The sequence below is a fragment of the Molothrus aeneus genome, chromosome 13 (assembly GCF_037042795.1).
Source record: "Molothrus aeneus isolate 106 chromosome 13, BPBGC_Maene_1.0, whole genome shotgun sequence".
NCBI classification, from domain to species: Eukaryota; Metazoa; Chordata; class Aves; order Passeriformes; family Icteridae; genus Molothrus; species Molothrus aeneus.
Genome location: NC_089658.1, coordinates 10,881,051 through 10,905,007, shown reverse-complemented (window position 1 = coordinate 10,905,007; position 23,957 = coordinate 10,881,051). Strand labels below are relative to the sequence as shown.

The window sequence follows — 23,957 nt, the reverse complement described above, 5'->3', positions numbered from 1 at the left end:
TCTCCCTGCTGGGGACAGCGACCTGCTGCCCTGGGACACCTGGCACTGCTGCCAGGAGGGGAACATGCCACTGGAAACTGTGAAAAGCCTAGAGGATGACTTGCATTATCTGTCTCTTTGTTGTCCCTCCCGTGCCACAGCAGCTGTGTCTGTGACACAGTGTGGAGGGGAGCTGTTAATGTTCCCAGCACCCACGTAAGGATGATCCTACCCAATCTTCTGGACCTAGCCCAGAAGGGAATTGTGGTTAATAACTGCAAAGGTTTCATGCTCCAAAAGGACATCTTTCTGTACTGGATCTGAGAGTTTCAGCACAGGAAGCAGCTGTGTTACCCCACCCTACCTGTCAGTGCTGGGCAGCTGCTGCCAGTGGGAACCTCAGCAGAAAGCAGGGTTTGATTGACTGATCGTGTGTAATTGTTTAATTGGGTGTCTGAGTCTGAAGGGAAAGGAACAGCAGTGAACTCCCCCAAAGCATCTCTAAGTATGATCTCCCTGACTCTGAAACAGGAGAGAGGCCTCTGGAGTGTGGTGTGCTGCATGGGCAGCACATGGTTTCCCCTTTTGGGGGAGTCAGGGCTCTGGTAGTTCCTGTAAGCCTGAGCACTTGATAATAACCCCTGATTGTGTGTCCTTAGCCAGGATGTACCAGGACCTCCCACACAGACAGCACAGGTTTCCATTTTTACTCTTGACAAAGCACTTGTCATTGGAGAGAGCTGCACTGACCAAAGAGGGAAGGTGGTGTTGTAGTGTTGTAGAAGGGATGCCTTGCCCAGAGGTGGGTGGTCGTGGTGCACTTGCATGTTGTCATGTTGCTGGCTAATGTAACCTGTCCCAGGGCCACCAGGTGAATTTCGCCATCTCTGTTCAGTTGGAGGAAACCAAGACTTGTATCTCTTGCTGTGATCATGTGAGGACAGTCTGATCCTGATCCCACTAATGTCAGGGAAAGCAAGAGCTGACCTTGACTCACCCGTGGGAGTTCCTCTTCTGTCATCACCTTACAGTGAACTGGAGCCAAGCTGTTTCCTTTTCAGAAGCAGCACTTGGATCCCTTAGTGATGAAAATGTTTATCTTTGCTCATGCTCGCTAAGCTTTCCTGTATCTGAACAAGAGGGTGTTCTTGTGGCTGGACATCCAGGAATGCAGCAGTGCCTGAGCTCCTGCATGAAGCCCATCAGTGATTTTTTGCAGTGGAAAAAAGCAAAAACTGGTTGTTCCTGAAGTGTGCGACAAGGTTTGTAATGGAGTGACTGAGGGAAAAACACACCCACATATATTCAATGTTACTGAATACAGCCCTAAATGTTTACTTTTAAACTGTGCTCATTAATATTTGTAGTGATATGTTCAGTTGTTGTAACAAAGATGTTTTCTCTAGAAAAAAATTAGTTTGAACAGACCAGGTGGTTACTTGTACCTGTGACTTAGAAGTGGAAATATAACATCAATTGTATCAAGTTTGATGCAGCATGTTATTTCTTACATTAAATGTGATTTCTTTCTCTTTCTCTTTCAGACTTAACCAACATAATGACTGCTGAATATTAAGGGAAAACACAAGAAGGTTACATGTTTGGTTGTCTAATATTCTTGGATTTGATATGAGTCACCACATCTGTTCATTAGTACCATCAACAGCATCCCAGTTTGTATGCACATTATTCACATTCCTATCTGTTGTGTTTGCAGAAATGACATTTTTACCCTTTTTTCTAAGGGTTACTTTTTGATTTTCATATTATTGGTTGCATGAAGTTGCCCTTTTCCAGTGGCTGAAGTTTATGAAGATATCGCATACTTGAACATGTTTTAGATTCCTTTTCGAGACAGAAAAGGCATAACTCCAAATTATATCATTCTAAATCAACATTTTTTAAACACAACTAAATCTTAGAAATGAGTCCCCTCCATACAATGCTACAATAATCTTCCACATACAGACATAATTTTAAATTTTCCTAGATCCATTCTCTCTTGGGTTTTGATCAGTTTACAACATGAAAGAAAAATTCTTCTTCAGTTGAAATCACCACCAAGTTCAATAATGTAATAAAATACCTTTCCTTATTAGAAGTACCTAGCTAGTTATACTCTTAATACTTCTCCAAACCATGATGTAATGTACACTATCTGACTTAGTTCCTATATGTGGAGTTAGTGAAAGTCTTTTTGTGTTTCTTTAGATTAATACAAGGATTTTTCCAATGCCAACACAATTTGAAATCATTCATTTGGATGCTTTCCATTTTTAAGCTTACTGTGATATACAGCCCTATGGGAAACCAAAACAAAACATCAATTTTAAATAATGAAAGGCTTAAAAAAGGATGCTGTCATTCTGGCTTTTTTTTTTCCTTTTGGAAATAGAACTAGACTAGTAAGTAAGCATTCCAAATCCATTACTCTGTGTACATTATTGTTGCTATTGTGATAATAGAGATTTTTATTTATTTTTATGCCAGCTTTTATTGTGAAAACATATTTAGTCTGGTTTTATCAATCCTTGTTATGCTTGTCCTTGGAACATCTTTTGCGTATTCAAGGTTTGTAGTTGATGAGTTTACTGTAAAAAACTAAAAAAAAACCACAAGGAAAAAAAAACCAAAAAAACACCAAAACAAAACAAAAAGGAAACAAAAAAAATGTATTGTTTTTACAGAATAAATTTATTGGAATGTGTATTGGGAGTAAGGTTTGAGGTTGTAAGCAACTAAGTTAGCGTCATATTTGGCTTCATACGTGTAATAATGTGAGGTATTAATGTAAGTCAAGTATTAAAGCAAAACATTCTGTTAACATGAGTTGACCATAATAGATACAAGTGCAGGTGAGATCTTTATTTTTTCTGTACTTTGCCTTTTCTGGATAACAGGAGGTCATTAAATTCACCTTGAATGTATTCAAAGTTTCTTTCCAGACATCAGAAGTAACATCAGAGGCTCAAATACCTGTTTGTGAGCCAGCACATCCTGTGACAGCCCAGCTGGGTTTGTTTCCCTGGGAAGAGGCACTGGGATGGAGCTGTCCCAAAGCCTAAGGAGCTGCACCAGGGATGCTGGTGCCAGCAAGCATTCCCTGAGGTGTGCTGTGGTTGTTTTGGACCTGCCCCTTTGGCTGGAGGTGTAAAACCTGGGGCTCTCCTCTGACTGCTGCTGGGATCTGCATGGCAGTGTTCAGCAGGAAATGTTACAGCCTGCATTTCTCAGTGCTCTGAAGGTCCCTTCGTGCAGGGTGCAGCACACAGGCATGTCAGCTGCTTCCTTGTTACTGATTAGACTTAAAAATAAAATTCTTTCAATCCAAACACCAAGAAGTCAACAAACGCAAATAAAGTGTTTCCAGTTAAAACGTATCAGCTAGTTTCATCTGTGAGAAAGGCACTAGGTGTACTGCTTTTAATATAAATACACATAGAAGGCATAGAAATAGCTGTAATTGCAAATAGAAATGTAAGCTGCCCAAACCAAGGTCGTTGTGTTGGCTGCTGCTTGTTTCTGAGCCAGCAGCATTAGCAAAAGAAGCTGCAGAGACGCAGCCAAAACCCCTCCTCTCTGGAACACACGAGCTCAGAGGCTCAGAGCCCTCTGTGCCCAGCCCACAAGTGCTGCTGAGCACCTGCTCAGCTTCAAGCAGGTGAGCAGTCCTGGCAGAAGTGAATCCTGAAGAGAATTAACAAAACTATATGATTTGCTTATCATATATGGAGTCTTATCATAAGAGTTGATTGCTTCTTAAAAGATTTCTTGGGATTTTTAACAAGGTCTACCCACAAGACATACTTTTTGACAAATAAAACATGTGCATGTGACAGAGTTATGTATGTTAATTTTTCATGCTTCACAATGACCTTCATGTTGTGCAGTAGCTCTGTGCAGGGACTGCTACTAGCACTGCTATTCTTCAGCGTGCGGAGGCTAAACACTGACATCATTATTATTATTTAACTTCATGCAGTATTTCTAAAACTGTCAAAGCAGCTTACTTAAAATAGCTGTGGGAACTGGCAATGCACTGCAAAGTCACAATGTTGAGAAGTGGTGCTAAAGGCAGTTGTCTTTATTTTCCCTTTTTCAGTAGGATAAACAGAGCAGCCCGTGCGACTACACAGTTGTGCAATTTTACACATCTTACACGCTTCATTTGGGTTCCATCTGAGCACTTCAGTTACATCCCAACCCAACTATATACATAGCCAAGGACAGGAGCTGGAAACAGTTCTGCTATTCTGGTTTTTCTTCTTGTTTTGGTTTCATGAAAAACTCTGGCTTGTTGACACACCTGTAAGCGAACAGCTGAGGAAGAATCCCATACATTATGTTCAATATCAGGAAAAACTCTTTTGCTTCTTCAGGGACTCTGTAGATGTAAGGAGTTCGAGCATGAAGAGAAGCTCCAATATGGGAAAATTGAGCCTGTGGTGTGTATATAACACATATATTAAAAAAAGGTAAAGTTGATGTATATTTTTGGAAAGATGGCATAATCTGCATGCAAGTCTGCATCTCCAGTGACATTTTCCAAGCCAGCCCTTATTCTTATTCCAGAATTATCCATCATACTTTTGCACTGTGGTATAAAAATACAGTCTAAACTAAAATCATTAATATCTTGGTGTATGAGGCATAACTGGAACCATCAGTGGCATGGTAAGAGGTTTGTTTAATGCACATGGTGGCACTGAGAGTCTCATCAGGTACAGGATTCCACCCTGGCTTTCTGGGTCATAGTTTGTGCTAGAGGGTCCACAGAAAAGTGGCCACTGAAGGGCACATCCCTGCAGAGCCCAGTCAGGGCAAGGGCTCTCACCCACCTGCCTGGGAGAGCTGTTGGGAGTTTGGCATCAGTGGGGGCAGCCAGACACCCCCTCTGAGTAAAGTTAGAAAGGAGAGTCTTGGAACCTATGTTAGTTCAGCTTTGGGTTTGGACTTCTTAATCTTAAATCCAGATTGTTCCAGATTCTGATCCCACAACTCCTGATGATTTCAGAAAACGTCTGCAATATTTGGGTTTCAAGCTTGGGCTGGTTTGAAGCATAAATTGAGCATACAGTGAAGGTTATAGGCACAGACAGGCTTGCTGGCCTGAAGCATATTTTTAGCATAAACAAACATTTAAAGATAGAAGTGTCAGGATAGTCGGTGTCTTTTGTTTCCATCTGTTACCTGCTATTTCAAGCCACTGCTCATTCACATTAACTATTGTGTGTCCAATTTTTTAATTACTATTTAGTTAGCTAGCAGTGAGGAGATCTGAGAAGATGAACATCAATTTGGCCATAAGGAGAGCAGTGGGACACCAGGATTTTAGGAACACAGAGGAGTACACTATGGCCAAATCACATCCTCTATTCTGGCTTCAGCAGGAGTCAGTTTGGCCTCACACAGAACATGGTTCTGGTCACAGCAGAGTAGAAGGGGAAATAAAGTGCAGGTGTTTCAATACACCACCCCAGCAAAAGGTTAGGCTGAGACCATCCATCAAAACAGAAATAGAAATTGGTTTCAGGTGATTCCAACCACCTCAACTGAATTGGGAGAGCTCATTGAGCAAACCTGAGCCAGGAAACAAAGTAATCAACGAAATCAAATACAAACACACTTCAGCAGAGTGCCACTTAGCATGTTTCTGTAAATAGCTATTGCACTGCAAACAGATGTTCAGGGGCACATTGTCAGCAGCCTTTTTATATCGGCCTGGTACCTCGCTCTGTCTCTTGCAGCCCATTTGTTCTCACCTGCCCAGGCAGGCCCTGCCTGTGGCACCTGGGTGGGCCGGAAGCCACCCCTGCTGTCACCCCTCCTGCTGTCACCCTCTGCTGCCATCCCCTGTGCTGTCACCCCTCCTGCTGTCACCCCTCCTGCCATCCCCTGTGCTGTCACCCCTCCTGCTGTCACCCCTCCTGCCATCCCCTGTGCTGTCACCCCTCCTGCTGTCACCCCTCCTGCCATCCCCTGTGCTGTCACCCCTCCTGCTGTCACCCCTCCTGCTGTCACCCTCTGCTGCCATCCCCACTGCAATCCCTGCTGGGGGAGCCTCCTCAGCCCCGGCAGCCAGAGCAGCCCAGCAGCAAAGCCCCCTCATAGCACAGGGCAGCAGACAGACAGACAGACAGATGGACAGACGGCCGCCAGCAGGCTGCAGGCAGGAGGTTTGGGCTGTCTGGTGCACTGAGAGCCTCTGGGCTGCATTTTTAGAGCCCTGTCAGGGGTGAAGAAGCTGCAAAGCTGCTCCTTCTCTGTGAGGATTGTGAGGCCTGCCTGCCTGCGAGCATGGCCAGCTGTGCTTCAGAGTAAGTTGATTGTAAACTTCTCACAATTCACAGTAAACCTTGTCAGAAGGAGCTGTAAGGGGATGCTTCTGAGACCCAGAACTCCCAGAGCCTCCAAGATGCCTGAATGTCTAAGCCTTACTGTGTGGTCTTGTCTCTTCTAGGAGTTGTGGCACATTAGTGAGCTTTAATTGTTGTAAAACCAAAAAGCAGTAACATGATGTCCTGTCTGTAGCCTACAAAGCTTTTTAGTGGTTAATGATGCATCATATAATGAAGTTATTGTTTATTAGACTTGTTTTTCACTGTAACACATGGCTTCTTCTTTCATTACCAAGGAGGATATTTAGGTCTGTAAAGTCTTTTTTTTTTTTTTTCATTTATTTGATTTGCCTCTTTGAAAATTGTGTTATGTCTCTAATCTCCTGTCTTTCTCTTCCATGACTGTCCTCTGCTGCTACTATTTTTTTTTTATTTCCCCTCTTTTTTTTTTTCTTACTTGGAGCAGAGGATATGTCTTAAAAGCAGATCTCTCACTCACCAGTGGCCCAGTGCTGCTCTCCCTTCAGGCAGACCAAACCCCTAATTCTGAGCTGTCAGTCCCTGCAGAGCTCTGTGCCTGTGTGCAGTAAGGCTGGTGCTCAGTGAGACAAACCTTGAGCCTACAGTGTTACCTCACTGTCATTGGGGTCTCTCAGCAAATAAATCATTCCTCGGTGCTTTGTGTTACTGATCCCCTCTCCAAGTGGAGAATTTGGAGGCTCCAACAAACCCCTGAGCCTTGGCTGAGAAATCAACCAGATGAGATGCTGCAAGTATCCTTCTAAGGTAGCCTTACATGCCCAACATGCAGCCTTTGTCACCCCTGAAGCCTTGGCCACTCTGCTCCTCGGGCACTCCCAGCAGGTGGAAGCTGCTGGACACTGCAGTCTGTGTCTGCCTGCTTCTCACTGACCTGCTTGTCTCCATGAAGCAGTCTGGACTTGGAATTTTTACAGTATTTTTTGCCTTGTTGCCTAATCATAGGCAGTATTTCAAGTATTTTTTACCCTGTAGTTAAGGACAGAGAAGGACCCAGAAAAAGGAGTCCTTCTTCACTCTGTGCCTTCTCTCTAAGACTGTAACTTTAGAAGGGTTTGGACCTGGTCTTATTAGCCTAACAAAGCCATCAAATAGAAAGGGAGTAACCTAGAAAAATACATTTCTTGGTTTTAGGGTCTCTGGTAGGCAAGAAGCATGCAGAAAGTAGCCACAAAAAAGGCAGGGTTATGGAAAACACTAAGAGGGAGTAGAGGTAAACTTTCTACATTTGAGAAAACAGAGAAATGGGCTGCAGAGAGTTGGTGAGACTGTTTTTGGCTAGTAAGGCTGTGGCTCTTCATCCTTCTCACATGGCTCACTTGCATAGGGAAATACCAATTTCATTAAGTTCAGAGGCTGTTCCAACCCTCTTGTATAATCAAAGCTCCTGGTACTTCACTCATATGAAATTCAAAGAGCTCCTCCTGAAGCTTCAGAAAGTGTAGTAATTATTGGGTCACAACTGGTTTTGGAGTCTGAATGTTAGTAATGGAGTCATTCCAGCTGAGAGTTATTTGTAATTCTGAAAATCAGTACATGTGTGTCTGTGTGAAAGGCTAGTAGGCACTTGGGAGGTTCTTAGTTTAGATGCATCACATGGTATTTTGTGACTTGTTTTTGTAAAAAGTACATCATAATGATAGAAATAAAAATAATTAAAATCTCCATGTTCCCCATCAGTAGGAGCAGTGCCCACTGCTTCCACCATCAGACACTTACCTTTATTGGGCCTTGGGTGTGAGAGGAAGCAAAGTGTGTTTTGGTAACTACATGTGTTTTAATTATCAATTAAGTGTTTGAACTTAAGGTAACAGTAGACAAATCTGTAAATGTGGTTTTTGCCTCAAAATGACAAAGCACCCAAATAATCAAGAAAGAGCTCTCAATTCTTTGTCACATGCATTTTACATCCCAGGTTGGTCACAGTTTACCAAGTCAAATCAATTAAATCATGTGCACTTGTAGGATAACTGAAGTTCATCCTGCAGTGCATTAAAGTCAAAGTGACAAAAAAAACCCTCCCAAATGTCAAAAACTGTTTTTTGAAGCAAGATAAAATATGAAGAGAGGACAGCAATCGAGTTCTCCTAATCAGTTTCTGACAACCCACAGCATTTGCTGGTGCCAGGATGAGCTTTAAACAGTGAAATGGGAAATGTTGGGTGTTAGTCTAATGTGTAAATGGACATCCTGAGGCAGAACCACAAAGAACTACAGAGGGGTTTTAGACTTCAGCAACCGAGTTTAGGTACAAAAGGTACAAAGAACTGTTAAAAAAAAAAAAAAAGGTGACTGTTTGTTACAGGAAACCTATAAAATGGGGAAAAAAACCCCAAACCAACCAGACTGAGAGGCTGAGCTTTCTGGTAAGTTTGCAAGGTTGTGATAGCTGGTACACTCTGAGTTCTGATTTACCTTTTCTTGTGTTAAAAAATCTTTGAAGGAGTGCTTTTTTCCCTGATTTTCTGGGCAATTTATGGAACCTGAGTAATCTGTCAGTAGACGAAGTTCCCAACACAGCCTTGCCTACTTAGCTAGCTTGGGCTTTTTTTTTTTTAATTAGATTTTGGCCAAACAGTTGTACAATATTTATGATACCTTTTGAGCATCTAAATTTCCTCATTAATGTTTGCCAGATTCTGTTTTGATATCACATGATAGTTCAAGATTCTCTATAAACTGGTAGAGAAGGAAAAAGAAGTCCTATTCTCTGTGATAACTGCTCCCAAATAGAAAATACCACTCCACCCTTCTTATTGGGCAGTTAAAGTGGATTGTAGTTTGTATCTATGATTATCTCAGACCCAAGGAACCAAGTGTTAGTATGTGTTTGTCTGATAGTGGTATTTGAATTACAGTTGTTGCTGTGTCCCCATGTTGTCACTATTGTGGCAGGATTATTGAGCTTATTGTCTGTGTTGTCTGGATGTTCTGAGCACACACATTTCATTTTCTATCTACAGAAAAACCAATTATTCCTCTGTCTCATCTGTTTAATGCTCATCTGTCTGTCGTAAGTCATTTACTAGTTCCTGTTGAATTGTTTTGGTCAGTCTTCTCATAAGCATCAGCCCCATTTAGTAATTAACTACAGTTGTTTCTTTAAGAGAACCAGAATGGAATGAGTAAAAGAAAAATGATCATTGTCTGCTGTTGGGAGCACAAACACTTCTGAGTGTTACTGTGGTTTGTGGCCCAGGAGGTTCCCTGGGTTCTCTCAACATCATCCACTGATACTGTACATTTTGTGTGACAAGGAGATACTTTTTCTCTTTATATATTTCAAACTACCTACTTGACCAACACATATTATGGAAACAAGGTATTGTGCTGTTGTGTTGTGTTTGGGTTTTGTTGGTTTTTTTTACAATTGACTGTCACAGCTTTAAGATGGGCTTCCTTCATGATGCCAGCTAAAGAGTGCATGGTGCTAAATAAGGTTTAAATGAGCCAAATAAAAGCATTGAGTAGAAGGAGAGAAGTCTGCTAAAGCAAGAATGTGGTCATTAGAGAGTAGTAGATTTGATTATTCTCTCCCTTAAATTAAGGGGTTTTTACAGACCTGAAAGGTGATCTGGGTTACATCAGCACAAAACCTACATTGGAAGATCAAGCCCTGGGCCCCTTATTCATTCCATAGGTCTCTACTTATATTATAATGTAATTTAAAAGTGAGTATTTTGCAAAGAAATACCTGAGCTAGTCCTCCAGCATGTATAAGGGTCAGATCAGGCATCCAGGAGCAGCCAGGCACCAGCAGGCCATACAGAGCAATCACATAGTATGGCACAGAGTAGAACATGTATGCCAGCATCTGCATTCCAAACACAAATGTCAGTGTGAGGGAGATGCATTTAAAAATCAGTAAGCTCCTCACTGAGAAGTTGAGGCTACTCAAAACTACACTTCTGGCAGCAGTGATTCCCAGGCTTTTTTGTCACACCTGGATGCTATGGACTGGATCCAGCTACATGAGGGTCTCTGCTGATATTGGTGGCTGGGGTCTCCTTGCCCCATCCACACACCCTTCAGCCAGGACACATATTCCTGCCCCTTACTATCCTGAGACCATGCCAAAAAGCATGGCCTGGCTTAACTCCTTAAGGGAGCCTTTGTCAGGCCCCACTGCACTCCCAGCTGGGAGCTGTGGGACACAGCTCTCCCATGCCATGCCCTCCCTTTCCCAGGAAGAACTCATCCAGCAGTGACACTTGCTTTCTGCTCATTTCCTCACCCCTGTGTCCTCTGACTGCTTTGGGCCCTGCCCCCCTGCAGCAGCCAGCCCTGCAAAAGAATGTGAACATCAAATTCTGCAGAACTAAAGGACAACACTCCCCCATCTACAATGATTTTTGTATGCAGTGCCCTTTTTCAAGAGCGTGTCCCTGGGGATGGAAGTGCAATGTGAGCCTAAGGAATCTAGTCTTACTGTACCACTTCTTGCTCCATTATTCCAGAATGAAAGTCTACTTTGCCTTTCTAAGGAAGGGAAATGAACATTAAAAGCACACAGATCTGTTTCATGGGCTATGTTAAAAGAACCCTGAGTAATTAGGATGTGTAGCTCCATGTAACCAATTTGAACCTAAGTTAAGCTTATCACAATGAGGAGCTGGTATCCTACAATAGCTAGAAATGGTACTAGAAAATACCCTTTAATTTGCCATGAATGGTAATTCCCATATTGATCTTGTCATTTCTGAAACCTTCAGAGATGGCTTCACCTTTGTTTGCAGATCCCTTCTTCCCTCTCCCTGGCAGTGCTTTACCTGGAGCTTGGGATAGGCAGCAGGATCCTTTATGTAGGGCTCGTGCAGCTGGATGTACAGGCGGCAGAGCTCTGCAGGGCAGTCCAGGGCAATCTGACAAGAGGTTTTACAACTTCCTGTGATCAATTTGTTCTGAACCAACCAACCTGGTGTTACCAGCCCTAGGGGTGTGCTCATGGTCTGCAGCACAGAGCCTGCAAAGGTGATCCATGTGATCACCAAATAAAAGGGGAAATGCAGCCTCCTCTCAGCTCCTGCTCAGTGGGTTTGTGAGGAAGTGCTGGCAGCCTGCTTTGAAGATTTTGACTGGGAGAGAATTTAGCCATTTGGCTGTGCTGTTGTAAAAGTATAATTGCTATTGATTTGCTCTGATAAATAGCCTTTGATCCCACCAAATGAACTTTCCAATGGAAAATTGCTCTAAGAGTAATTAGAATCCTGGAAACTTCAGGATGAACCTCCAGTTTTAGGATAGCATGCTATGGATGTAGTCCAAGAAAAGAGCTGCACTGGGACAAGGCAGCAGTGCAGAGCAATGCATGAGACAGGTGTTACTTAAAGTAATAATTTTTGAGAGTAGTAAAGGAGGGGTTATTCGATTTTACATTCTTATAGGAATAAAAAATTCCAAATAAACATGGATAAATTGCAAAAATTGCACTTTTTGTGGTAGGCCTTAAAACTACTGCAAAAAGTTCTGCTCTAAACTGAGCCAGCAATGCATGTGAGCAGCTGTCCCTGGGCTTGTCTGTGGCATCATTAATGCCTGAGCTACAGGGCTGAACAGGAAGTTCTGCACAGCTCAATTTCAGGTGCATTTGTTGTGTGACTCTGAGGGAGCAGTGCAAAACTTTACAGTCCATATTCCTCCCTGTTCTTTTCCAACGAGGGCATCCAAGAAGCAGGTCTGAGTGGACTACAATGGATCGTGTTTTATGAACTTCTGCACAAAATTATGTTTCCTGCACCTTACACAGAGATGTTCAGTTGATCTCTGTATGTACAATCAAGGCCAGTAAGCAATTCCTGCTTGGTGAGGGAAATCTATAAGGAAATTACCACAGTCTCAAAATAAAATAAAAAAAAATTCCTTGAGAAACAAAGTGGGACTGCAGAACCAAGTAAGACCATGAGACCAATATTTTCCACAAATGAAACTACAGGTAAACCAGCTGATTTAACCTGTATCAGTGTTGCTCTGAAGTAACATGATCTATAGGAAATAAAGCAGTCTGACAAACTGGAAAAAAAATGTTTCCGAGAGGCAAATTTTAAGAGAAACAGGAGGTGAGAGAGGAATGTGAGCAGCACAACTACAAAAGGACAATCTGCTCTAGGTAAATAAAATGTTGCTGGGTATTTATCATCACCTCCTACTTGAACTATTCTAGAAAGGATCAAATCTACAAATCAAGCAAGCAGGCAGTGATCTGAGATGCCCAAACATTTGAGCTGTGCTCACTGGATGATACACAAGTTTCATTTTGCTTAAGACAGAAAATGCATTAGAGCTGACAAGGGAATAGATTTAACTATGACTGGATTTACTCCTGAAGGCATTTTCAGTTCTGCTTCCTTCCCTCAGAAATTTTGATTCAATCAACTATGCTTAGAGAGCAACTATTTTTAAAAATTGTCTCTTGGTAAGTAGAAACAATGTGTGTTGTTCACAACGTGGATCTTTTTTTTTCATTTTAGGTGGAAATGTTCTCCTCTATCTCATGCAGTGTGAGCTAACTTGGTTTTGTATATAATTTTAAATATGCATTACTGCTTAGAAAAACATGAATACAGAATTACTTTAGTTGCTTTGTCTCCATGTTCTGGGCCATAAATGGAACAACAGACCAATGAAAACAGTTTTAGGTCATGTTGATTTCCTCTTGGGGTGCTATTTACTCTGGTGGTTGTGCACTTCCTTTTGAAAAAACATGCTGCACACAGCACAAAATGGAGAAGCAAAGCACCAATAGTTATCATATATTATTTGTCCTTTTATATCTGAGGCCTGTTTGAACCCAAATGTTACAGGTTTTCCCCTGACCACAATGTAAGTGCTTTTTCATACAGACTCAAATTTAAAAGTTCGACTGAAACTTGGCTTAAATTATTAAAATATTTTCAACTTACCATGCCCCTGAATATGCAAAAGCCCGTGGCCAGAATGAGGTATGCAGCTAACATTAAATCTATTGGTCGTCTTAGGAGTCCCTTCTTCTGCACCTCCTGAACCACCTGCAACACAGAACAGGGCTGGTGGGCAGCTCCTGCTGCATGGCACTCCAGGGTGTATGCCACTGCAGAGAGGGTGGAGGGGTGGAACACCACATCTATGCACTGATTTCAGAGACAGAAAGATTTCCACCTAAAAAGGCAACTCCAGACTTTATAGGATGTAGTGAGGAAAATTCACCTGAATAAACTCTAGAAATGGATGGATCCAACTGAAGCCATGTCAATACAGATTAGTGTCATTTCAAGCAACCTAAATCAGATGAACACTAACTCTGCAATCACCTAAGGCTTTAAAGCAGCATAACTTCTTCAGAATTGTCTTTTTGTAATTGGAAATAATTTGTTTTCCTGAATGTCCCCATGTAGAAAAGCCTTGGAAATGTAGGTTTGTCTCAGACATTTGAAGTTCAATCTAGTATGCTTTGTAAAAGGACTGGATCCATCTCATTATTGAATGCTGGTTTTCAGCAGCTTGTGACATTATTAAAACTAATGGACTATCACTGGCATCAAATAAAAGCTTTTCTGTGGCTGGTTGAGTCCTCTGCTGAGTTCAGTGAGCAAATACTCTGTCAGTGTGCAGTGCAGAAACAGAGAATGAAACTGTGTGTATGGAGTATGAGGAAACCCTTCCTCTTCTGTCACTGAACCCTGGGAATTCCTGGGGTGCCACTGAGGCACCTCCAAGCCTGGCTCTGGTCTTGTGCCTCCTTTCCTCAGCACAGGAATCTCCCTGCTGCAGGGACAGAGGGGAGGGATCACATCCTGCATTTCCATGTCTAATGGGGAAGGCGGCTTGGGGCAACCAAAGGCATCTCTTTGCCTACACAGTAAAACCTACATGGAAATCATTTGAGCTACACTCTCTGCACTGTGGAGTCACAGACAAAATTATAAACACATCAGAGTATCTTTGTGTAGTTCAGAGGGAAAGCTTCCCTGTGTATATGTGTTACTCATTTCCTCTTCCTTTTTATTGGCCGCTTGTTGGCATGCAGGCAGCAAAAGAAAAACCTGATTTCCTTCCTGTTATACACTTGTGGAATTGTCTCCAAAGTGCAAAACAGAAATTAGGATGCAGGGGCACAGTTAAAAGCACACAGGATCAAGATACTCACAATAAAGTTATTGAAACAGGAGAAACAATCTTGCAAGCACAATTTCTGAGTAAATACTACAAGATCTGGATTACAGATTAACAAAAATAAGGCTGTGGCAAACATAAACCATCCCTTTCATAACAATTTTTTCTCTGATTTTCTTTTAAAGGATCTTTTTCAGAAAAAAAAAAGTGACACCTTTGTTTGATTTTCTAACACAAGTAACAGGTTTTGGCAGTATGGTGTCACTTCACAGTATTCAGAGTACTGGTGTAGGAGTATTTTTAATATTACCTGCAAAGAATGCCTATATTCAAATATTTCTTGCTATGAAAGAAAAAGGTCACTTATGGCTGAGTTACAAATAATTCTCAATTGTAGACTACCTAGGATAATGGAAAGCTGATATATTTTCATTCCCTTTTGGACTATGTATGAAGCTTATAGATATATATATAATCTCTTTTCAAATATTTCAATATTCCTCTTTAAATATGAAATGGGTGTGTGTATTCACTGTAATCACAAAGCCACAATAGAACTTTGTGCTTAGAGGGTTTGAGATAAAGCCACTGTAAGTGGAAGCAACCTTTGGTGCAGCACTAGTTTGTGAAATTGCCAGGGTACAGAAAACTCACACTTTTTTTTGTTTATGCATGCATGCAAACAAAATGAAAATGCAAAGCTTAAAAAAAAGGAGAAAAAGCAGAAGCAAGAATTTGAAAGACAGGTTGCACTTTGCTGACTACTGAAGAGTAGTTTTTCCTTACCTTTCTTTAATCTAGCCAAGCCCATGCCCCCTGATAAATTGAATTACATGCGAAGAGCATGGCCAAGCAGAGCTGGCCTGCCACGGGTTCCCCATGCTCTGCAAACAACATTGAACTCTGCACAGATCCCTGCAGCCCCAGGGGTTCTTTTGTGCAGCAAGGAAGTGGCCAGGCACGCTTTGCAATTCCTCTGACTTCCAGGAAAAAGCTGTTTTCCATAACTTCTGAGAGGCTTCTTATGTCATCAGTTTTAGGGAATTGGAATAATCTTGTGTGCTGTCTGTAAAAGTCAGTTCCTTCAGAATTCATGTATAAATCTGAATTTGTGCATTAATTCTGTTAAAGATATTTCAATTCCATTAAACTTTTCTGAGCTGATATACTTGCAGATAAATCTGTTGGGCTTTGCAAAGACTGCAGCAGAGCTGGGCTTGATTCCAAATGAGGGCATAGCTCCATTCCACTCCTCTGAACCCCTCTATTGGAAAGCAACCAAAACTTGAATACCTTTCCTCTACCCCCACAGTGATTATTTTTTAACTAACAGGTTTGTAATAATATTATAGCAATTTATACCTTGGCCAACAGGATACACTTTGCTTCTGTTATTTTCATGTAAGTATTTTCCTATATACTAATAACAGCATGTTTAAAACCATTGCTACATTTTCTTCCTAAATCTTTTAATGCCAATTCTGAATAATTATAGTTTAAAAAAGTTAAATTGTACAGCTAATTTCAAATTATCTACTGATATGTTCAGGACTTACAATGATTATCTCACTGATTAGTAGCATTAAACACAATTATTTCCTGGAAATAATTCTTAATTTGGGACTGAAAGAGTTGCATGAAAAATTCATGAGTAGTCACGTTAAGATTTAAAGGCGTGCTCAGATATGGAGCATAATTTACCTGTGAAGACTAAACACAACTTCTGAAAAACAAACAGCTAAGGTGGGCTATGAGGTCCCAGTGAAAGGAATCAAGGCTTTTTCTATGACCTTCTAGGCAGGGAAGTTTATGTTTCCAAGAAAGGATTCACAAAGAAGTGCAATGTTACATTTTCAGGTCACCAGCTTTTCCTGAACTCTCTTTTTGAAACAGAATATTAAATCTAAATTTCTCTGAAATATATACCAAATTAAAATATCAAACCTAGGTAAGCAGTTTATCTCCTGGTAAGCCCAGGAGACATGGCTGTATTTCAGCAAGTAATCAGTCCATCACATATTTTCTATAATGTCTATTTTTGTAGTATTCTTAATACCAGGAAAACAAATCTTCATCCATGCTCCACACAAAGGCTGCTCTCACTGATGTGTGCAGTAAAAATTGCCATCACTACCTTTAACTATACTTGATGAGTCTAAAGAAAGTGCTTCTGGCCAGGAATAGAGGCCAGAAATTAATCACCTTCAAATGAATCAGCTCAAATGGGTTTGGGATGGGGCAGGTGGCTCCTGTGAGCCTGTGCAGGAGAGCAGGAGGTTTAGCACATGAAGATTCCTCCAATCTGCCTTCCATAGGGATTTGCCCTAAAATTTGTCATTCTGTAGGTGGTCTTCAGCCCTGAGGAGAGATGAGCATCCCTCTGTGCTTCTCTCTCCTCCTGAAGAAGGGCTGGCTGGCTGGCTGCTGTGTTTCCCACCTCTCTGGGCAGGTCTGTCCTGTCTGTCCTGTCTGTCACTCTGTCTGTGCCACTCTGCTGCCTGCTGGCTCTGAGCAGCCACCACTGCTCCACCTCTGTCCCTGTTTGCAGGGACAGAATGAACCTGACTGAGCCTAAGGAGCTCCTGTGATGCAAAAATATTAATTGATTATATTGCTTACAACTGATGGGGAGTGCTGCAGCAATAAACTGGCTTTTCATCAGCTAGGTAACTGAAACAGACAGAAATTGAATAGGTAGAGGTTAGGAATACAATTACACCTATGAATGGATCTTTACTCCAAACATGAGATTCTTTTGCTTTTTCTTTATTCCACCATAATGAACTATCCTGCAGTATAGATATTTTTGCAGTCTTCAGAGCCAGACAGGAATTGTCATGAGAGTGAGCAGTCACAGCACATTCCATGCTCACCAGGGACCTATAAAACCCACCAGAAACAGGCAGCTTGTTTCAGCTGCCCTAAGAGGAGCCAGCACTGAGATACAACAGAATTACCTTGACTGGAGTGTCGTGAGCCACTGAAGGTTGGTTATAAATCCTGAACCCAGCCCATATGGGCAGGCAGACATATGGTATACTTAGGAAAATAGCAGGACACACTTTTGCTCCATATTTACCTGTTGAAAAATTATTACAAGAGTTATGAGAATTTGAAAGCTCTGTTGCAGAAGAATTAAAAATTATGCTATGTAACATCAAACCTGAAGCAACTATGGTAATGTAAACCAACATAAAACATTAGAAATGTTAACACACAAATCCTCTTGAAAATCACATCCTCAACAGAAGCAGAGAGGTAAAAAAAGCAGAGGTAAAAAAGAGCCTTTGAGACAGGAAGCCATTTCTGAATTAGGGACTTTTTGAGAAGATAGGAAGCCACATCTGTCACTGCATTGGGTATAGGATGGGACAGCTTTCAAACCCCTCAATGGAACCTGCTTCAAACAGAGACCTCGTTCATTTCAAAATGGGGGATAAAATGTATCAAATTTGAAAGATCTGATGCTGCATTTGTTTTCCAAAGGGCAGATTTCTCCCACAGGCCTGTACTGAGGACAAAACATTCAGAGAGCTCTCCTGAGCCTCAGGTAAACCAGGGAAATGTGTCTTTGCCATTGGCTACTCTGTGTGCCAGAAAGGAAAGTGGCAGGCATGCTCTTGAGAGGCTTTATAAGAGGAGAGAGGAAGGGCCAGTCCCACTAAACCTGCTTTTCTCTGTGGTGATCTATCTTCAGAGGAGGGAGGGAGCTGGGCTGGCCCCAGCCTGCACCATGAATATTCCTCCTCTGGCATGAAAAGCAGCACCAAAGTGACCTTCCCTAAAGCTGACTGCAGGATTTGGACACATCAACATTTTTCTTAGCTGAGCATTTGTCAACTTTGCAACAGTTTAAGCTTAGCTAAAAAGGAAATCTTTTCTTGAGAAAGGTTTCACCCTTGATGGATCACCTGCCATTAACACTGATGTCAATATTTTTACTGCAATCCTGACCTCTAACAACACAATTTATGTTACAAATCTAGGAATGTTAAATTTAGTTTGAAAACAGAATAACTTCCAGATTTGACTTTTAAAGGTGATTTGCAAGCTGTTGGAAAGTCAAACTCCTAAGCTAATTGGAAATTTTATGCAAAGTAAGATTTATATTTTTATGACACTAAGAGATATTATTGTCTCATTACTTAAACCTGGTTTAGATGAAAACCTAAGGGATATATCAAAACACAATACTTTCTTTTTTCTCCTTGAAAGCCAAGTAAATTTAAAGAGGTTTTTTTTTCCCAGTCTCCATCTTTTCTTCCTCATATTTAAATTTTAGAATATCTTGTATCTCTTTACTGATATTCCTAAAATGCCTCTTTCATATTAATACAGAAATGAACCAACACTGCACTAAAATATAGATAGCACAATGCTGAATTTAGAAAATGTTTCACAGGAAAAAGCTGGTCATATAAATTACTTCCTTACCCACAATATTTCCAGGCATAAAGACAATGATGCTCATGATAATGGAACCCAGCCAGTAGAGACCAATGGTTCTATAGCTTTGTCTGTTAAAAAAAAAAAAGAAATAAGACATAATTATTGAACTGTTTCTAAAAATTCCCTACCCTAAATATTACAGTAATTTCTGGGGTTGTGTTTTACCAAGTGGAGGCTTTTAAAACCTGTACCACAAGTCAAGAGTGGATTGTTGCCTCTGAGAGGGGTCATGGAGAAATCCTGCATTGATGTGGGACAAGGTTATCACAGGGACAGCACAGGCTCTGGGCATACTCAGTTATTTGCTGTTGTGTCACTCCTCTGAAGGCTGACTGCACGAGTTTGCACATCACAGGCTGTACAAAACTATAAGACAATTAATAATTAATTTCATGCTGTTAATGCTACTGTTACCAGCAGGTACATTTGTTTCTGGAATTTAAGTGCTTATTCCCTGAAACTTTTTATTCAACAGCAAGAAGCATAAGAATCTCTAGAAATAACCTCTTTTTCCCTTAAACTTCATGTCACCCTGTAAAAGGGATGAGAGATCATCATGATGCTAAGCAATACATTATTGCTATAATAAATTTTTTATTTGTAAAACAATTTTTTTTCACACATGCTTTTAATGCACATCCTCTTTCAGCTTTTAGCTAACACAAAGCCATGTGCTACAGTCTGCTGCAGGGTGAAGGCAGGATGCATCTCCATGCATTTTCTGGGCTTAGTCAGCTGAGAGGAAGGGTAACTTGGCAAGGGCAGAAGCCTTAAAAGTAATGAATCTTCAACAGCATTGCTTTGGCCTACAACACAAAACCACCCCCAAACAAAAATCTAAATACTGCATGGGAAAGAAAGGCCTTTGTAGATGATGTGAGAATGCAAGGCAGGTGAGCATGGCCAGGCCAGACTCACTCCCAGGCAATGGCTGCCACCATCAGCAGGTACATCAGGTAGTGCGCCGAGCCGTCCCAGTAGCAGATGACGTGGCCGTAGGCGGTGTTCAGGTAGGGCTCCCCCTGGAACGGGGCAGGGAGAACACACAGAGCTCAGAGCAAGAGAAACAACTCAGAAAGGACAGCAGGAAACAAGTTCAGAGCAGGAACCAATGCTCCTTCAAGCAGTGGTACAGTGTCTGACTGACAATGCACATCTCAGCCTCTGACTGACAATGCACACCTCAGCCTCTGACTGACAATGCACATCCCAGCCTCTGACTGACAATCTCCACATCTCAGCTTCTGACTGACAATGCACATCCCAGCCTCTGACTGACAATGCACACCTCAGCCTCTGACTGACAATCTCCACATCTCAGCCTCTGACTGACAATCCACATTTCCCAGCATAGAGCTGACCCAGGCAGGATCAGGCAGAACTGAAGGAGTTCCACATCTGCAATAAAGGGTGCAAGATGGAAACTCCTGTGTGTGACTGTCAGCTTTACTCTGCCACATTATGAAAATATGACTTTTCCATATTTTAGTGATAAAAAGCTACGAAATAAAGATAGATTTAGCATACAACAAACACAGATATATTTAGCAGCCTAGCGATCTACAGCAGTACTGAATATATGGATGTCAACATTTAACCTTGTAGGGTCCAACACATTTCACACTTAAGTTCATGGAATCTTTTCAATGACTTCAGTGACTTTCCTGTCAAGCTCTTACTGAGCTATTTTTGGTGGATGTTGATATTCAGCAGCCAGCAGATTCTGCTGACTAGGTATCTGGCATCATAATTTTTTAACTCTACTTTAATTCCTACTGGTCAAGTGATTAGGCAAAAATAAAGGAGCAATTTTGTTTTCTTCTTGGTAACACATTTTGGTGTGGTAACTCATCCACTCCTGAGTGCTTTCTGTGGTTTTCTGCAGTCATGTGCAGGCCCTTCAATTCCCACAGAATTTAACTCAGTACAGGGTTCCTGAAGTTAACTATAACAACAATGGAGCTTAAAAGCTACATTATTTCTGCCAAATGACTCGGTAGGTTGCTAGTCAGTGAAGGTTTTATCCATAACAATAACAAGGCAGGTCAACTACAAAATTCAAGAAGACTGTTTTGAATGTGTGAGTGGCTATTTTTCTGTGACAAATACTATACCAAGTTATTTATACTGAAGATTTTACTTACATTTGTAAGCCAAACTACTATTTACCTCTCTCAAGTAATGAGTCATGAATCCATCAATAATTCCATCCTGTTCCAGTCCAATTATTAGATTCACTACACTGGTAAAGGCAAATACAGCATAAACTGTAATAGGAAAAAGGGGAAAAAATTAAATTAATAAATACTTGGAATCACACAGTTGCTTCACAGTCCACTAAATTATCAGGCAGAGATCTATTGAACTGGATGTGTCAACTTGAGGTCACAGATATTCAGCACACAATATGACTTTCCCATTAGCTCAGGATTTTTTAATTAGTGGTTGGTTAACACAGCTCTCAGGAAGCTTTTCTGAGGAATGTGAAATTCTGTGGAGCTGCAGGCACAGCATCCATGGAAGCTCAGTGTCTGCAGAAAGGACTGTGCAGCCTTTCAAAAATCTTGGGCACATGGAGTTTACAGCCTTGGCTGTGAAAGGAAAGGTGGAAGGACAGCAAAAAGGATCAGAGAGGAAAACATGACTTGTCATTTTTGCAGGTGAGCAAGGCAAAGTGCAGGAGCCACAGCAGCCTAGAGCAAAGCCATGGGTGAGCCAGGCCACTCAGCTTTAGCACACATACCATAGAACAGGGGGTCTTTGGGTGGCTTCCTCTTGACAAGAACACGAGCTGACAGAGCAATGAGAACCAGAACCAGCAATCCAACTGCAACGATCACCCAGGAACTGCAACAGTATGGTAAAAAAGAAAAAAAAAAAAAAAAAAGAAGAATTTAAAAGAAAAACAGATAGAATTTTGCTTTGTCAGCCACCTGTCCTCAAATACACATACTCATAAAGTAACTTTTAATAATTCAAAATACAGATTTTAAAGTTTATTGCATAGTCTGCCATAGTATTCATCCTATGGTATTGGAGAATTTATGTGCCTCTCTTTGCACGTGTGATCAGCTAAAAAAAGAAAATATGAAAATAACTAGATAAACAACATATCCATAAATCTAGATTTGTCTGACTAAAATCAGTTTTCATACTAAAATAAACAGAAACTATGGGAAAATTAAAGGGAAAGATGAGGATCAAACCCACAGAGATTTCAAGGCCAAAAAGGATCATTTGGGACATTTTATCTAATCTCAGTAATAAATTATCTACTCAGGAGATTACAAATTCAAAAATAAATCACATCAGTCCCATGGAATAGGAGTAGCAGTGTTGGCACCTCTGACGGACCTGGGCTAATGTTGAGTCATGGAAGTGCTACCAGAGAGCTCTCTGGCCCTACAGGGCAGGACCACTTGAGCAGGTTCAGTGACCAGCGCAGGTGGGCTCAGGCAAAAGGAACTTTTCCCTGGAGATGGAGCTGTAATGTTACTGCATGGGCAGTGGGAGTGGCATATAGCACAAAAAATATTTGTCACAAAGCAAATTTGTCTCCTTGCCCAAGAAAATGCAAGCTAGGAAAATCAGTTTAAAATTGTTCCATAGATCTAAGGGTGTAAATTATCTTTAGCTCTCTTTAAGGTAAGATTCTCCTCCTCAGTCTTCACTTGTGCAAGAGAAAAAAAAGAACAGGAAAATTAGGTAAAGTCCATAAGCATAAGCTAAAACTATCTGGTACATCATTCTATCCATAGTACCACCCTGTATCAAGAAAACAAGTTGTGTATGAACAAATTATATTATGAGAATATCAACCTTAGTGAAACTTGACTTAAAATTATTGCAAAGAATTTGCAAGACCAAATATTTCAGAAAATATACACACATACTTTCTAAGTCAGGATGAGCAGTACTAGCTTGTTGATTTATTTTATGCTTTGAATCTTCTGCTAGTCTGTTTTCCCAGTGATGAATTTCTTCATACCATTACAGCTGTTAATATTGCAGTGACTTTTCACTGCAGTCTATCAATTTGAAATAAATATTGGCAGTTAATCAAGTAAGTCACCATGTGTTATTTGACATTACTCTAGCAATGAGAAACAAAAATTCAGTTATGGGCCAGAAGGAAGAAAATGGGGAAGGAACAGATGCAGCAAAAAACAAGAAGCAAATATTTGTGCAGTAAAGTTGCAAAACACCCCGGGCTGTGGGACCACAAAATACCACGCAGACCTTTAAGCGAAGCGGGTTTTGCCATGAGGAGAGGTTTTCCTTTTCCAGACCTGCGGTTTGTCCCGGGATCCCGGTTTTTGGCAGGGCGAGGGCGCAGGGTCATTCCCAGCGAGGCGCGCCGGCTGCGGGTGCCGCGGGCAGCCCCGGCTCGGGAGCGCTCCGGGGCTGGCGGCTTCTCCCGCTCGAGTTGAAGCAGAATTGGGTTTTGGTGGCCAATGTCCGGGGGGACGCCGCGGTCCCGGTGGGAGCGGGCGCTGCTCCGCGGGACACGGGACGCGGGACACGGGACGCGGGACACGGGACGCGGGACACGCTCCGGGGATGGCCACCGGCAGCGAGCGGGTGCCGGGGCCGCTCTCGCCGCATCCCGGCTCGGCTCCCGTCACAGGACGCGGGCAGCACCCGGCAGCGGCGAGGCCGCCCCGCTCACCCCGCTCACCCCGCGCCGCCGCTACGAACACCCCGCCGGGCCCGTCCCGCCTCACCTGCCGGTGGCCGCCAGGCAGTTGAAGAGGTACGTGACGGGGATGGCGGTGAGCGAGAGCACGAACACGCCGGTGGCCGCCGAGGCGCTCATCCCCGCGGCGGGAGGCGGCGGCCGCGCTGCGCCCCAGCCCTGCCCGGCGCCGAGCCCCAGGCGCCGCCTCGCCCCGGCCCTGCCCGCCCCATGGCCGGCGCCCCCCCGCCCGCGCCGCAAAGGTTAAATCCGCCTCGGAAACCGGAGCCGCCCGCCGCTCCCCCGGCGGCTCGGGGAGCGCCTCCGCCCGCTCGGGGCTCGCCCCGCTCCCCCTCGCCCCTGCCCGCGGCTCGGTACTGCCCGCCGGG

General features: G+C 42.4%; 2 protein-coding genes across 2 annotated transcripts in view; one reads left to right on the top strand and one right to left on the bottom strand.

Annotated features, from left to right (window-relative positions):
• Nucleotides 1–3,819, top strand: part of HDGFL3 (HDGF like 3) — a 38,113-nt gene extending 34,294 nt beyond the window's left edge. The window contains exon 6 of the mRNA XM_066558512.1: nt 1,524–3,819. Within this exon, the coding sequence (XP_066414609.1) occupies nt 1,524–1,529 (6 nt within the window). The 3' untranslated portion in view covers nt 1,530–3,819. The remainder of the gene's footprint in view (nt 1–1,523) is intronic.
• Nucleotides 3,820–4,034: 215 nt separating this feature from the next.
• TM6SF1 (transmembrane 6 superfamily member 1) lies at nt 4,035–23,743 on the bottom strand. Its single transcript, XM_066558511.1, has 10 exons — nt 23,618–23,743; nt 21,637–21,740; nt 21,063–21,160; nt 19,812–19,915; nt 18,879–18,961; nt 17,402–17,523; nt 13,256–13,360; nt 11,126–11,218; nt 10,051–10,170; nt 4,035–4,419 (listed from the first exon to the last, which is right to left on the bottom strand). Exons 1-10 carry the CDS (start codon nt 23,707–23,709, stop codon nt 4,228–4,230), a joined length of 1,113 nt encoding a protein of 370 aa, XP_066414608.1. The 5' UTR covers nt 23,710–23,743; the 3' UTR covers nt 4,035–4,227.
• Between the last annotated feature and the right edge of the window lie 214 nt (nt 23,744–23,957).